The sequence below is a fragment of the Uranotaenia lowii genome, chromosome 2 (assembly GCF_029784155.1).
Source record: "Uranotaenia lowii strain MFRU-FL chromosome 2, ASM2978415v1, whole genome shotgun sequence".
Taxonomy (NCBI): domain Eukaryota; kingdom Metazoa; phylum Arthropoda; class Insecta; order Diptera; family Culicidae; genus Uranotaenia; species Uranotaenia lowii.
The window spans coordinates 332,663,924-332,679,384 of NC_073692.1; the positions used below are offsets into that span (position 1 = coordinate 332,663,924).

General features: G+C 38.7%; 2 protein-coding genes across 3 annotated transcripts in view; one reads left to right on the plus strand and one right to left on the minus strand.

The window, feature by feature from the left end:
* LOC129741990 (zinc finger protein 883-like) overlaps positions 1-9,362 on the plus strand; it is a 23,657-nt gene extending 14,295 nt beyond the window's left edge. The window contains exons 7-8 of the mRNA XM_055733835.1: positions 8,721-9,019; positions 9,079-9,362. Coding sequence (XP_055589810.1) covers positions 8,721-9,019; positions 9,079-9,174 — 395 coding nt within the window. The 3' untranslated portion in view covers positions 9,175-9,362. The remainder of the gene's footprint in view (positions 1-8,720; positions 9,020-9,078) is intronic.
* LOC129741991 (protein DDI1 homolog 2) lies at positions 9,217-13,902 on the minus strand. 2 transcript variants are annotated; one of them, XM_055733836.1, is made up of 5 exons: positions 13,071-13,902; positions 11,588-12,336; positions 11,324-11,525; positions 10,190-10,255; positions 9,217-10,108 (listed from the first exon to the last, which is right to left on the minus strand). In XM_055733836.1, the coding sequence occupies exons 1-5, from the start codon at positions 13,351-13,353 to the stop codon at positions 9,849-9,851; spliced, it is 1,560 nt and encodes a 519-aa protein (XP_055589811.1). In that variant the 5' UTR covers positions 13,354-13,902; the 3' UTR covers positions 9,217-9,848. The 2 variants fall into 2 exon arrangements, with proteins under 2 accessions (XP_055589811.1, XP_055589812.1); XM_055733837.1 differs by lacking the exon at positions 10,190-10,255 and having other exon boundaries at positions 13,071-13,901.
* Positions 13,903-15,461: the final 1,559 nt, after the last annotated feature.

Consider the following 15,461-nt stretch of genomic DNA (forward strand, 5'->3'; position numbering starts at 1 on the left):
ATCTCATCGATTACTTCGATGAGACGAATCTCAACACTCCTCCTCAACACACGCTGTTTTCAGTTATCCAACTGCAAGCTATTCGGTGGCTCCTTCTGAAGTGGCTACTCCTTGCAGTTCGTAGCCTCAAGCAGGGATGGAAACGAAAGGATTTTGATCCGACAAACGTTTAGTCGTCAAGTGTACAAGTCGCGATCTGTACAAACCGAGAGCAAAATCATATCCCCTCGATAGAAGATCTTTATTGAAACGATGATGGTTGAATACCGACAAACACATTTTGAGACTGTGTGTAGCTCGGGGAGAAGAGCTACCCTTTTTGCTAGCGAACTTTAACCAATCGCAACGTACGCTTGGCTCGCTGAGAGTGAGTGTCTTACATACACAAATCCATGCGGATCCGAATCGGATGGCGCAAACGAAGCAACAACATATGACAGACGACGTGGATGGAAGTTCAACTGTCGGCCGGCACATGTTGAAGAATTTTTTTTGGCTTAGCGCACGGGCATGGGAGTTTTTAACTGATTGATTCAAAATTTATTACCTTGTTTTAGATCACCATAGCGCTTATATTAATAATTAGTTTGAATTGGTATTAATATGATTTTTTTTAACTTTTGTATTGAAAGCTCCAAGCAGAACCTGATAAAACTGGAATAAAATCAAGTTGGCTAAAATGAGGTGATTGGGAATAAGGAAAAAACCGGAAAATTTTTGGAATTTCAAAGCTTTGCCAGGAAGCTGGAAGTTTCCACAAATCACCGGGAAAGTGTTCTTTTTTTTTAATGTTCATTTAATTGATATTTAATGATATTTCATTAAATCTTTGAACAGGTATCACCACCAGTTCGCTACATATGAACATAAAGATAAAGTTTTGCTCATTTTGTTGTAAACTGTTAACAGTTTGAAAACTCAATTAAATTTTTCTGAGTTAAATAAGGATGATTTAATGATTCCGTGATACGAAGTGATATTAAACGTCTAAACTTGAAGAACATATTCGTTTTTTTCTAAACGCAGTTTGTGTTTGATATTTTTAGTTTTTCTTTATTAAAACCTTGATTTGATACTTCAAATATACCTTTTTACTATACTATTATTTTAAATGTCAAGTCTGTTTAGATTTCATAAACCATTTTCATGAAACTCCCATATTTATAAAAATTTACCACCAAACTTCACAGTTTTTTTTTTTCGAGGCGTGGAACCCTTATCAATTAAAATACATACTTATGAAAAAAAATTTTTTTTTTGTTAAATGTTTTGTGTTTTTTGTTTATTGTATAGTAGCACACCCGATGCGCTTTGCTACACTTTCTTGGAATAATTAAAATTTTTTTAAAATAATTTTGATTTAATAAATTTGCATCTTCTTATAACATAATCAATCAGAAGCACACTTTTGAAAATGAAAGCTGCTGCTTACTTTTGTAATGTTAATGCGAATATAAATTAAAATCTTAAATTGTATATTGTTCATTGTATTCTGAACATGGATTTTTTTTACAAATATATGAATGTGTGAATATTTTGCAAAAAACGGTTTGACTTTGATATTTTCAGTATGGCATGTTCTTTTTAATTTTCATTTCAAATTTTCTACGACCACGACACTTTTTCTTCTGAAACAAATTACTTTTAATGTAGGATTTAAATTTTTGGTCCATCAAAATTTTAAATCAATTAAAATTCAAATAAATGTTTAAATTTTCAATATTGAAAGTTAACATTGAAGTGATTTTTGGGCTACAATCATGTCTACATGCCTGTATCTGATTTTCTTTCTTAGTGCATTCGCCAAGACTTCGTGATTTTCAAGATTCTCCGAGATATGATTTTAAAGAAAGGTCCAATACGGACCTATGTCCACATAAAAAATAAGATTTTGTTTATAAATAATCTGAAATTGCCAAAAAGTCGTTTATTTTGTTTTATGTTCAATAAAAGGTTAAATTTTGATTCAATTTAAACAATTTAATTCCAATGACATCCAGAAGTTCATATTGCAAGTGGATATTCGAGTATGAGAACTCGTCTTACAAAATTGATAAACAAAAGCCAAAATTATCAAATGAAAAATTTAATTAGATTTTTTTTGTTTAAATACAAACACATCAATTTCGAAGAATCCTTTAAGTTATTATTCATTTCTTTTAAATATGCATTTTTAATTCATTATTCTAGCATAAAAGATTCAAAATCTTGTCAGATTATGAATTATACAATTAAATTGAGATATTTCATATTGATTTTTAATCCTCACACAAATAAGGGCACAATTTTAATTGCTTGATTGGTTCTTAACTCTTTTTGTGGAAATATCTCCGTTTATTTTACAATATTCAATCGAAATTACCTTTAACTGATAAAACCTAAAAATCAGCTCAAACCTGATATGTTATTATATAGATTAAATGAGATACCCAACGCTACCAAATTCTCCTTCCTTCGAAGTGTCAAGAATAATTAAAAAGCGCTGAATGGACAATTAGTTTTTTTCTATTAGATCTGGAAACTGGAATTCAAAGTTAAACACTTGAAAAAAAAAAAACAAGTACAATTATTTAAATTTCATTTGGACTTTTTGGTAAAACTATAGAATAATTCGAAGAAAACTTTAGGTTTTAATTGAATTATTAAATTTCTCTAAGAACGCGGGTAGTTTTGACTTCTTGGAAAAAATTGGAAAGGGTCTCTCTTGCATGATTTTTCTTAGTTGGGTTTATATGTTAATGTTGAAAGAATGTTCAACCACGCTTATTTTAAGGCATAAATCAAAATATTCGTAGTTCTTTACTTGTTCTGAAAATTTAAAAGTTATGCAGAATTTAAATTCTATTTTAAATTAAGTACAACTACTTAGTTTGAATTTACTTCATGTTTTTTTAAAGATTGTTGTTTTATAAGTTATGATTGATTGATTTCATCACTATCCCACACACATGATTTGGATTCAGGATGCAAAATTCTATCTAAATAAATCAGGTTATCAGGTTTTTCACATAGCCACTGATAATGTTGTTCCCATGTATTATTTAAATGGAACAGAATTTAATACATTTACAAAAAAATCAAGCATCGAACTTTTAAATTAAAAACTGCAGTTTTAAAGATTTACAAACAACAGTTTTTTACAATTACTAAAAATATCCTGGAGCGTATAACATATAACCAGTCAATACTAATGATTAGATATGGAAAAAGCAGTGTTGAAAATAAGCACTTTTCAACACTGTTTTTAGCTAAATTTTACTATTTAAAAAATGCCTCTGAAATCTTTAAACAGAATGATGCAACTAACATTCTGCACCTAAGCCAACGTAAATATGTAGTTCAGAAATTGAAATCTCAATGATTTTTTCAAATAGATATATCTTTTTTTATTTATGCTACAAGTTGCGAAAAGTAGATTTTCCAGCACGAGTCGAGGATTTATCTAACGAGGGTTACCGTGTGGTGAAAAATTCGATTTTGGCAACGAGTTGTATGCAATTTTATTCTTGCAATTTCGTCGGTAACCATCGGGCATCAAACAGAAAGGAAGTCTAAAAACAGTGCTGAAATTTAGCACACCGTTTCAACACATAATATCAAAAAAGTCAATAAAGTCAATAGATTCTAAATGTAATCTTTTTTAGATCTATTTCAATTTTTTCGAAATTTCTTTCATTTTTGTGGATTTTTTTTACTTCTTGCAACAGTTTTCCCCCAGTTTTCCACCCACAACCTTCCGCCAACCCCCCCCCCCCCCCCTCATCGTTTGAATTGTTTTTCATCTTTTACTATATTACATTCCAAGGCTTATCTAATTAATTGCCGTTGCGTACTATTCCAAACAAACGACCAAGCAACACACAAATGTTGTTGCGAGCAAGAGCTACTCTTTGAATCTTCCAAAAAATCACAATCTTAACGCTATGATGGGATCCGATCGCATGTTGTACATATCGCGATCTGTGCTGAGTCAGGATCTGTACGTTTAGAGATTCGCATTTTTTTTGCAACCACTCACAACAATCCGTATGTACGATATTGGAAGGCATAGCGAGTGCGCTCATCAAGGACTTTCTTTTTATCTTGCTTTTTAAAGATTGTGGTAACTCGTCACTCTCGGAGATCTCCCCACATAACTGTAACAGAGCAGAGAGTATCGCTTGCTAGGGCGATTTGAATGTGCCCTACGGTTGGTCGCTCCCTGTTCAAAAGTCGCTAGAAGAGATTTTTTTCCATCCCTGGCCTCAAGGCTTTTCGCCTTCCCAGCGGCTCGCAACCCTCTTCGGATTCCCGGCTCGATAACCTTCCATCGGATTTCAGTATCGACACCTCCGGACAGAATTCCGGTTCGACTGTCTTCCAATTTGATACCAGGCTAAACCACCTTCCAATTTGATCCCTGGCTCGACACCTCCGACCGGTTCCAGGTTCGACGCCTCCACATGGATTCCCTGCTCGAAGCCACCACATGGATTCCTGGATTGGTTTTCCGTTTCGACGCCACCGAAAGGATTCCCAGGTCGATCACCTCCGAACAGATTCCAGGCACGACCACCTTCCATCGGATTCCAGGCACGACCACCTTCCATCGGATTCCAGGCATATCACCTCCAAATGGATTTCCAGGTCGCCCTCCTGCCGCTGCCGATTCCACTCCTCGACACTACTCCTGAGGCCTGACGCCTCCCAGTGGCACCAGCCCAACGACCATCACTTTGTTTTCCGGTTCGACACCCTTCCATGGCACCGGCTTGACGACCTTCCGTAGTTCCCGGCTCGTAAGTCCACCAGAGGTTCCTGGTGCGACGACCACCACCTGGCCTATAACTTGACGACCTTTCACGGCACCGGCCCGCCAACCTTCCATGGCTCCCGGCACGACGAACCGCCAGTGATTCTGGTCCGCTCTCAATGGCTCCGAACCAACGACCCTCCAAAGCACCTGCCCGACGACCTCCCTCCCGAGTCTCCTGGCTTGCCGACCTCCAGCTGGCTTCCCGGTCCGACGACCTACCAGGCTCCTGGTCCGACAACCTCACACGGTTCTGGCTCGACGACGTTCCTTTGGATTCCCGGCGCTGGCTCGTCCTCCCATTGGCTTCTTGCTGGCTGGATACCGATTCCACTGTTGATTCCACTCCTCCTTTCCACTAGTGCTGGGCCCATAACCTGTTGGACAGGGAGCACTTTCGGAGTGGAAAGGAGAGAAACGACTTGTTTGAAGGTCAATACTGGAATGACTTTATTTTCAACTTTAACTTCTATTTATACTAATCAGTTCCCTAGAGATTCATAGGGAACCATAGTTACAATAATTTGTTTATAATAATAACACCAATATGCGTGTGTTGTTATTCATCTCATCGATTACTTCGATGAGACGAATCTCAACAATAATCTTATATGTTGTAAGGAGACTGTAGAGATTCCAATCCGCTAAAAAAATATTCGTCATCTTCTGTCTAAATCCTACATGTCGCTATTGGAATAACCTTGCCATACGTTCACTCTCTATATAGAACTGATTATCATTTCCGTCCCTTTTCCATAGCCACCTCGGTTTCTTACAAAAATCATTTTTGTTTTAAACGTTGCAATATCAACCATCAGTTATTTTCGCCAAGGGGCGACATTACAAAGACCTTACAGAGTATGTGTTAAAAAGGTGGCTCCAGAGAGTAAATCTTATACATATGAGATTCATATGAAACCTAAATAAGATCAACATTAATTTGTAGTTTAAAAGTTGGCTCCAGATGGTTAACCTAAAGCATGGATCACTACAAATCTGGACGCACTATTTATTTTACCATAGTGCTCCTAGTTGTCGGTTCTGAAATGTTTTGGCAGCACTTTGTAGAGGAATGTTTCTTCTACCAGTGCTTAAAATTTCATTACGATTCGTTTTGTTTCAAAAAAGTTACACGTGATGGAAGCCGCGAGATGAAAATAAATTTTGAACACCCACGTCAAAAACCCGACGTGGTCGGGTTCAAAAATCGCGAAATCGTTAAAAATTGTCAAATCAACCGTGTGTAGTGTTCTCAAACGTATCCGTGAGATGCGTACTATAGATCGGCAGGTTCATACCAAGCGTTATAGTGGACCTAAGAATCAGAAACTGCATTTGAAGGTGTTGAGAACGATCAAGGAAAACACAGGGTAGTCGGACTATGACATTGCCAAGAAATTCAACGCCGACCGGTGCACCGTCAGCAGAATTCGTCTACGCGAAGGAATACGATCCTATCGGACCAGTAAGCAACCAAATCGGACATTGAAGCAGAATTTAGTAGCCAAAGGACGTGCCCGCAAGTCATACAAGAAGATTCCAACGAAGTTCGACGGATGCATCCTCATGGATGACGAAACGTACGTGAAGATGGATTTTGGGCAGCTTTCTGGCCAAAAATTATGTAAAGCCACTGCAGTGGTGCACTGCACTGGTCATGCTGATGTCCCCGGTGTAGAGAATAAGATGAGAGATTTGAATAAATTATGTTAATCCAACTGAAAAGTAGTCTAAAACAAATAGAAGAAGTGGAAATGATAGAATGGCAACCCGGCGGAAACTGGAAACGAACGTTCGTTAAACCGAAACCAGAAATAAGGGATCGTTAACGGGAGAGAGGAGAATGAACCTCACTGCAAAACTGAGTGAGAGAAGCAATCGTTGATCAGGATTGACAAGTCAGTTTACAGAAGGATTTCACAGAGGAAGGTCCGTGTGCGTGGTTTCCCTCCCAGGAGGAGGCAGTCTAAGCGCAAAAAAAAGGCGAATGGGACGGTCGGTTTCGACACCCGGCAACTTCAAATTCGTTTTTGCTGATAAGTTTGCAAGAAAGTGTTTGATCTGGCAAGGTATTTGCAGCTGCGGACGAAAAATTCCGGTTTTTGTGAAAAACAAGACCATGGACTCCGAAATTTACAAGGAGGAATGCCTGAAAAACTTTTTTTTCGTACATTAGATCTCACAAAGGACTAGTTAAGTTTTCGCCAGATTTGGCAAGCTGCCACTACAGCTAGTAGGTTCTACAGTGGTATTGGGCCAACGGGTGGATTTTGTCGAAAAGGACATCAACCCACCCAACTGCCCTCAATTCCGCCCTATCGAAAAATTTTGGGCAATTGTCAAGCAGAAGATGAAGAAGAATGGTAGGACGACTCGGGAAGCAACAGAGATGAACAGATTGTGGAACAAAATGACCGCTGAGGTCAGCGAATAGGGTGTTCAAACTATAATGAGTGATACTCAACCAAAAGTTCGAAAATTCATCAAAACAACATCGGAATAATTTTTTTATTATTTTTCCTTTAAAGTGCAATAAAAACCCTACATTTCAAGTAAAAAACATTTTTATTTCGTTTATATAGCTCCGAGATAGACCCGTTGTAATGCGTCCAGATTTGTAGTGATCCATGCTTTAATACAACCTAAATAAGACCAACGATGATTTGTTTTAAAAATGGTGGCTCCAGAGAATAAACCTAATTAAAAAATTGAAAAAAAAATAAATTTTTCTTGTTAAAAAGTTGGCTCTGTAAGTAAAACTAATGAAAACATCACTGGCTAAAAAATGGCTCTAGAGAATAAACCTAATAAATATCTACATAAAAAGGAACCTTAAAATATTTTTAAAGAGGTGGCTCAGAGAAAAGAGAACAAAAATAAAAATGAACAACAATAACTTGTTATTTGAACGGTGGTTCCAGAGAGTAAACCTTATAAAAACTTATTCAGGGTTCAGGTCGGAGTTTGAGTTGACGTTGACCTGCGTCAAAAATTTCGATCCGTGAAAAAGTCGTTTTAACTAAGGAAAAAAAGTTTGAATAAGGAAGAACCAGTATCGAATTCAGTTGAAAATAACCACATAAGTGTAAATATAGTCTTTTTAAATGTTAAGTGTGCTGAAGAAAGAAAAAAAAACTACAGGGCTTGGGAAGACAAAACCAGCTTCAGAAACTCAGGTACGGTTCCGATACAGGAAAAATTGTGGTCCTGTTGGACCTATTTGGAGAGATCCAAACTTTTTTACGATTTAAGACTTTTGTATTGTATTACCAGTTATTTTTTTGTGGCGTTTAAATAGCTCGGGGAGCTGACGCTGGAAATGAAAATTAGCGATAGTTTTTGGAGAAGATAATTTTAACGTTTAGATGTAGGCAGCGTAGAATAGTAAGCGATCATGAGACGTTGGTTAGACCATCATGCACATCATTATATCCATTCCGGCTGGATATGGGCAGAATGCAGTTCAAGATAATAAACCAACCCCTCCTGATACCAGTTGGAGGAAGGACAAGGGTGGGTTCGAGACTGGCCTCTACTTACTGCCCAAGCATCTCGTCGGCAACTTATGGGATTCGAACCCAAAAGTTTTTCTTGCCGATACCGGGAATCGAACCCAGTACGCCTGGGTTACCAGACTCGCGCCAGCTCAGCCACTAGACCACATCAGCGCTTTTGTATTGTATAAGATCTACCAGTTATTGAACATAAAGCATAGGAAGGGTTTGGTAGGGAACTCCACAGTATCTTTTGCGGTGTTTAACAAACGTTTTGGCTTACACGCTTACACGTTTATAGCCAAAACGGAAAAAAGAAAAGAAGAAAATGTATTAAGAGTTCAGGTCTTGATCAGCCCTAACACATGTAGACTTGGCGAGGAAGTTCCAAATTGGAAATCTAGGTCACCAGGTTAAAAAATGCTTTTTTTCAGGAAAATGCTTCACCAGCTCGTCAGCTTTAAAAGTCCACCTGCGGTCGCATTCCGGCGAAAAACCATATGCCTGCGATTCCTGTAACAAATGCTTCTCACGCCAGGAAACCCTAAACATTCACAAGCAACGTAAACACACGACGGCGACCGGAACCCAATTCCACTGTAAACTGTGTTCAGCTGATCCATTCGATTCCTCCGTAGCACTTACGGATCACATGAAAACCAACCACGGCGATCGCTTCTATCATATTTGTACCATTTGCGGCGATATATTTGCTTCAGTTGCCAGTTTGAAGGTACTTAACATTTTTCTGTTGACTTAATTTTTGAAATCTAGATTGTTTTTTTTTTCTAGAACCATCAAAAAACTCATCTCTCGATGGACGATTCGATTCCACAAGAAGTGTCACCATCAATTCAGTTCATAGTGGAACATGACGAAAAACAATGACCATATGGTTATTCTGAACTACATTAAACACTAGAACCGACATGCATCAAATAGTTTTTATTATGAAAAATCTGTTTTAGTAACTTTTATAGTTTAAGTCTCGTTCGTGTTATTTCAGCTTTACTTGTTCCAACCTCCACAAATTATTGTAAATAAACTTGTTTCCGCACTTTATGAAAAAAAAGAAATCCTCGACAAAATTTTCTCATTAACCGAGTGTTTTTAATAACGTTAATCCACCATAAAGGTGTGTGTTTTTAACTCAATAATGAAGAAAAGCACATGTTGACATTATCGTTAATTCTGAAATCGTTTTCCCAAGGTACTTGCAAGAAAATCTAGAAATCATATAAGTAGAAGAACATTTCAAACAGAAAGGATTTGAAAATGTAAGAAATGGATCAGGATTGGAAAAACTTAATTTACGAATTATCAAAAATAAAAATACGATTACAAAATTAACGATGAGGCAACATTGCTGTTGTCTGTGTTTGTTGGCAAAAAATAAATCGAATAAATGCCTCTCAACACTGTCGTTGTTTTAGGTGGTTAATGCGCCTGATATTTGGCTATCCAAATGCAAAGTGTTATATTTCCAATCCTTCAAGGAGTGGGTCTCAAATCAAAGCACAAAAAACTCATACAAGGTGTTTGGCAGAGATCTCTGCCAATATTCAACCGAGTTTGGCAAACAATCCCGAAGTGGCTTTGGCCTTGTCTCCATCAGCAGCGCGCAGCTCAGTGATCACCATATGCCGGCTGAAACCCATCGATTCCAGTTCGACCACATCCATTTCGCTGAAGCGATCCGTCGGCAGCAACACCAGAGGTACATCCTCGCCGGGCTTCTGTTGGGGGCCAGCGCTAGTCGGAGAACTACGACTGCTAGCACCTCCGGTATTGGTGTTTCCGCTGCTGGTTCCACTGGTTGAAGCTGGAACAAGAAACGAACGATATACATTTCAAAAGGTTTAACTGCAAGAAAAACGATGTTAAATGGTGATATTTCACTTACGAGAGCGCCGACGCTTTTGGGACAAACCCTGACCTGACAACTGCTTTTCGTCCTTATCAAAGTTATCTAAAGGCAAGAAAGATTTCGATAAGTTAGACCACTGAATTCTATAGATGAAGCGCAAATTCTACTCTTTAACAGTATATTTTCCAGCACATGTAACTTTTTGAAATTTACCACTGAATGAGAAAAAAAAACACTTTCACAAAATTGTTTCCATGCGAAAAACGAAATTTTTCTTCCAATTTCAACGGGATGACAGTAGTCTTATGCTTATTTCTAAAGTTCCACTTCAGGACGGTCTAGCATTTTTCTTTAGTACGGTGTTCCACGACACTATTTGGACGTTTTTCACGGGGTACCACTTTTTGGCACAATTTTTTTTTGCTGCATTGCATTCTTGGAAGTCTGAATCTTTGCAGAGTAACACTTTACATTAGACTGCCCAAAATTTGTATGGGAAATTCAAAACCAGTAAAATGTTATGCGCTGCAGGCTAAAATTGATCCTAGGCCTAGTGCAAAATCTCATGCCAAATTTGGGCCAGATCGGATCACGGGAAGGGGTCGCTCAACGAGCCTGAAGTTTGTATGGGATTTTTAGACATTTTGTTCCGGAGAAACATGAAAAACTAGTTTTTCATCAATAACTTTGGTTTCATTCGGCCGATTTCTTTTGAAAACGGGTTTTCTTAGAGCCCAAATTTTGACATATATTTTGTCCGAAGACTGCAAATCGATTCGAGTTAAAATAAAAAAAAGTTATTAGGCTTCAAAACTGGGCCAACTTTTTTAAAGGTAGTATTCATCATTGTTAATGAGTCGGGACGTTCGAACATTTCGGCGCAGTTTTTCAATGCTGCCTAAGCCTTTAATGAAGCTTAACTTTGATCTAAAAATATTTAAATATAACTTTGGTGATTACTGCAAAATTGATTATTGGTATAAGCTCAAAAAAGGTGACTGCCGAAATCTCTTCAACATGTCGCCAAATGCAATACTCTCGTATGAAATTCTATCGCTCTTAATATACAAAAAAATGCCGATCTAAACAATAGGTTAGAATAGTGAGAATTGATTTTTTTTTTAAGATTAGTCTGTCAGAAAGATTTTAAATTATAATAAATTTGCTAACCTTGATCCTGCTCACTCTTGGTTAGCGCTTCTTTGACAGCTAATTCCTCGGCCAAACGGGCTGATTCTTGCAGGGCTTTCTGTTCCTCCTCTGGACTGCCAGTCAAACGGGCACACTCTGGCAGCTCACCTTCGGCGAGAAATCGGGTCTCCGTTCCGGTTGTTCCGATTTTCAAAAGGTTGTTTTTCAAATCGATGTTGCACTTGAAAATTCAACCAAAAATTAACATTGAAACTCTAAACAAAGAAGTTTTTGAGAATTTACCTGATGTCTCTTCAACATGTCGAGTCCCAAAAGCATGTCCATGGGTTGCTCCTCTAGTACCGAGAAGCTTGAGGTAAGAAAGTCATTTTCAATCTGAATCTGCACCATGTGGATGCGGCCTATAATTTTCTGAACACCAACGCCCTTAGCAATTCCGGCCCATCTAGTATCCACCAGTCGCATTATGTTGCATCGTTCTGCTGCAGCTGCACTCATAATAGTGGCCTGGGCACCGGAATCTATAAACGCCTTCACCGGGTGCCCATTGACTCGACAGTTGATGTACAACATCACAACGGTTCCGAAGGTTTCCGGATTGTACTCCATCGCCGCTTCCATATTAGCTTCGATGTTTTTCTGTTTAATTTCCTCGGCAATCAAGCGCTGGGCTTCGGCGTCGAATGGACTGGCCTGCAGGATACGCAAACGTTGCTGTTGTTTTTCCATTTTTTCCGCTATCTGTTTCCGCAACACGGTTGCGAATGTTTCCAAATTCCCAGATAGTAAGGCTTCAGCCAGCCGGGGATTGTTCTGTTTGAGCAGTGCCAATTGGTCCGGGTTAGTTAGGAACATTTCACGTACTACGGCTGGATCATCTTCGGGCGCAACCGTTGGCGATGGTTTGTTGTTGTTGAGGAAGCCAGAAACGCCACCACCACCAACAGCGCCACCACTGGTGGAGGAACTAGTGGACGCACCTGGTACCTGGATCGAGCTGAAATCTAGACTGGCGAGTCGGGATGTCCCACCTGGAATTATAGAATTTGACAAAGTTAGAACCGTAGCCGTAGCCTACAGATAGAATAGAATCAATCAAATGTCACCAATTAACAGATAAGCCAATTAATACACCATTTTAGTTTCGCCAAATGCGATTATGCGTTTTTATTAGCCCACATAAAAACTAGAGACTGTGCGAGACTGTGAGAAAAACTATAGTTAATGATCCAAAGAAGCTCAAAAAACTTTAAATTTGAAGTCAAACCAGGAATTTTAGGGAAAATTGATTTTTTTAAGCAGGTATGTCTGACGGTTTCTATTCGATAGCCTTTTCACAAACTAGCTTGAATTACAAAGGTTATTTGTCCTTCAGAAAATCACAACAAATCAGCCTCTGGCCTTGGTATTTCGTTCAGTTATTAATTTTTTTTTATTTTTACTGTTCCAGCAGCTGAGTACATTGCTAGGTATATACCGTTCCCCAAACTACACGAAAGTATGACAGCGCATCTCCGTATTCTATTAACAGTCCATCGCAATTGCAGAAAAAAACGAAATACATAGAAAATGCAATTCGCGAAGGTGTAAATATGGAAAGGTCAATAACCTGCAATCGTCATCCCCCATTTGAGGGTGTGGGACTCAACAGATGCAGTTCGAAGATTTCACGTTGCCTAATATGATCAATGTAACTGACTTGCGTACTGCAAAAAAAAAGCAATGGGAAAACATCATCCAAAGTGGGTGACTGGAGACAACTAACCTGTTCCCTGCTGAGCTGCTGACTGGGATCGTGACTGGGTTGTTTGCTGAGATGCAACTTCACTGATATGCTGCAGCAAGACCATGTCCCCATCGTGAATGCCATGTTCGGTCAACGTTTTCTTGTCCTCGGTCAAACGTTTTCCACGGAACGTTAGCACAATCTCCTTTGCTGGAAATCCGCTTTCGATTTCGCACAGGGCTTTGAAATTTTCCAGTTCCAAGTCATCGGAAACCTCCAGTGGAAATGTGAAATCCGCTGCCGTCGTTACTGTTACCAACATTATGCGATGGATGAAATGGAACAAGTCCTAGAAAACTACCCCCTCAATAGGTCAAACTACTGAGCCAGCTTGTTTACGTTCTGTGTATGCACAAATATTGCTGATATTCTTTATTCGTTCAAGAATATCTGTAGAATCTTTCCTAGAGATCTCGAAACAAAGACCAGACGACTTTAAGGGAAAACAGTTTACTCAACCGCTGCTTCTAGGTGACGAATTTATTCGTGAGAAAAAAAAAACGCATTCGAAAACACACGAACTCAGGACATTCGCCTTTGGTCCCCACTTGTTACCCTTTCCAATACTTGCACAAAATAGTCTACCAAACACTATCCTGAACGGTAATTTCACTATTAATTGGTACCGATTAAATCTGAAACGGTAAGTTGATCTTCGAGGAGTAGAAACTAATTAACTGTTAAAATCAATTTAGAACTTATAATTTTGAGAGAAAGCCGAATATTTACGAGCATTAAATGCTAGTAGAAGAAGCGTTTGTCATCACCGTTATAACCTCTCGGCCATACTGCTCGTTCGACAAGGTTCGACATAGCGGTGTTGGACCATTATTGCATTCAATACGCAAACAGGGACGAAGCGATCGCCCATTGGCTGAAAGAATGTGGACAATCAATTTCGACCAATGATAGGGAATGCATCCTCCTTTTCAAATGTTGTATAGTGTGTGTGGAAGTAGTTGGTAAAGTTTTATGCCAACCGCTTAAAAAAAAAACAAACAAAAAATCAAACGTCAAAATAACCAAGGTTAATAGACATTTTAAAACCAGGAAATACGGCCTGTTCAATGAACACTAAACTTTAAATTCTCGCGTGAGCTTTCATTACGTCGAATGAAACAGAAACACCGAACCGAGAAAAACGCTTCTGAAATTTAAAGAGTGTTTTTCAAATCCTATTTTTATTCCTGCGCCGATAACCCTTCCAAAAATACGCAATATTAATGGAAACTAATTGTTTCAGATATTCCACATTATGAATTTAATTTTTTGCAATTTTTAGAGCTATTTTTTAATCATATAGGAACATACGACATATTCAAACATAAATCGTTCATACGTCTGAACACATTCGTCGTTTGGCGGGGAAATTTGTTTCATTCGTCTCTTTTCTTTCGTCCTTTGATTCGTTCAACTTGCACTTACGCCCAAATGTTTCTGATGCAAATACTATGGGAAATTTTCAATTTTCTCGGCGTAGTGGCTGTTTAATAAGTGAAATATCTAGTGTAGCGGAAAATTGGTGAGAAAATGCATAATGAAATGTGTGAATTTGGTGCGCCATTGGTCAAACTAGCTTGCTGCTGCTGATCAACTTTCTGTTGCCGACCAGCTGGAGGGGAAATTTGTCTCATTCGTCCTTTGATTCGTTCAACTTGCACTTACCCCAAATGTTTCTGAGGCAGTTATCGGTAAATAAAATTTTCAATTTTCTCGTCATAGTGAATGTTAACTTGGTGAGTTGCGAGTGTAGCGGTAAATTTATTAGTGAATGCGTAATAAAAGTGTGAATCGGGTGATTGGGTGACTAACAGCAGCAGGCTGCTGCCGATCAGCCTGCTGCTGTTAGTTTTGGAATTGTACGATGAAAAAACCATGAATTCCATAATCACAAACCATAAGTTTTATGGTCTACACAATGGCCCTTATTCTGCGCCGCGCGTGACGTGATGATTGTCACCTCACCTCGGAGTCACCGTGAGATTTGTCACCTTATTCCCGTAGTCGGTATGGGCAAAGTGACAGAGGTTCATTCTAGGTGAGTGGCCGAATGAACACATCTGTCAAAATGGTAGAATTTAGCTGGTGCTGTTTTGATTTTGCTTTCGCTTCGGATTTTCCGAATTAGTTTTTCGTGTAACGGTTAAGAATTTCGGTTCGAAAATGGCCATCATCGGATTGTACGGTCACAGTAAGCTACTTGAGGATTATAAACGGACAATTTGTGGGACGTAAGTAAAAATTTCGCTCATCAAAGCTTGGTTCGGATCTGGGTATTATTGCCAAAAAAACAAAATCAGATGCCGACGGCTCCGAATGGTGCCGGTTTATACATTTTCCCCAACCAAGGTTACCATCGTGGCAAGCCGG

Bases quoted from the DNA above. Each gene is read 5' to 3' on its own strand.
- LOC129741991 (XM_055733836.1), bottom strand. From the start codon at position 13,353: ATGTTGGTAACAGTAACGACGGCAGCGGATTTCACATTTCCACTGGAG. The intron at 11,526-11,587 runs GTAAATTCTCAA...TGAATTTTCAAG, and splicing joins ACATGTTGAAGAGACATCAG to TGCAACATCGATTTGAAAAA. The intron at 10,256-11,323 runs GTTAGCAAATTT...TCTTGCCTTTAG, and splicing joins CAAGAGTGAGCAGGATCAAG to ATAACTTTGATAAGGACGAA.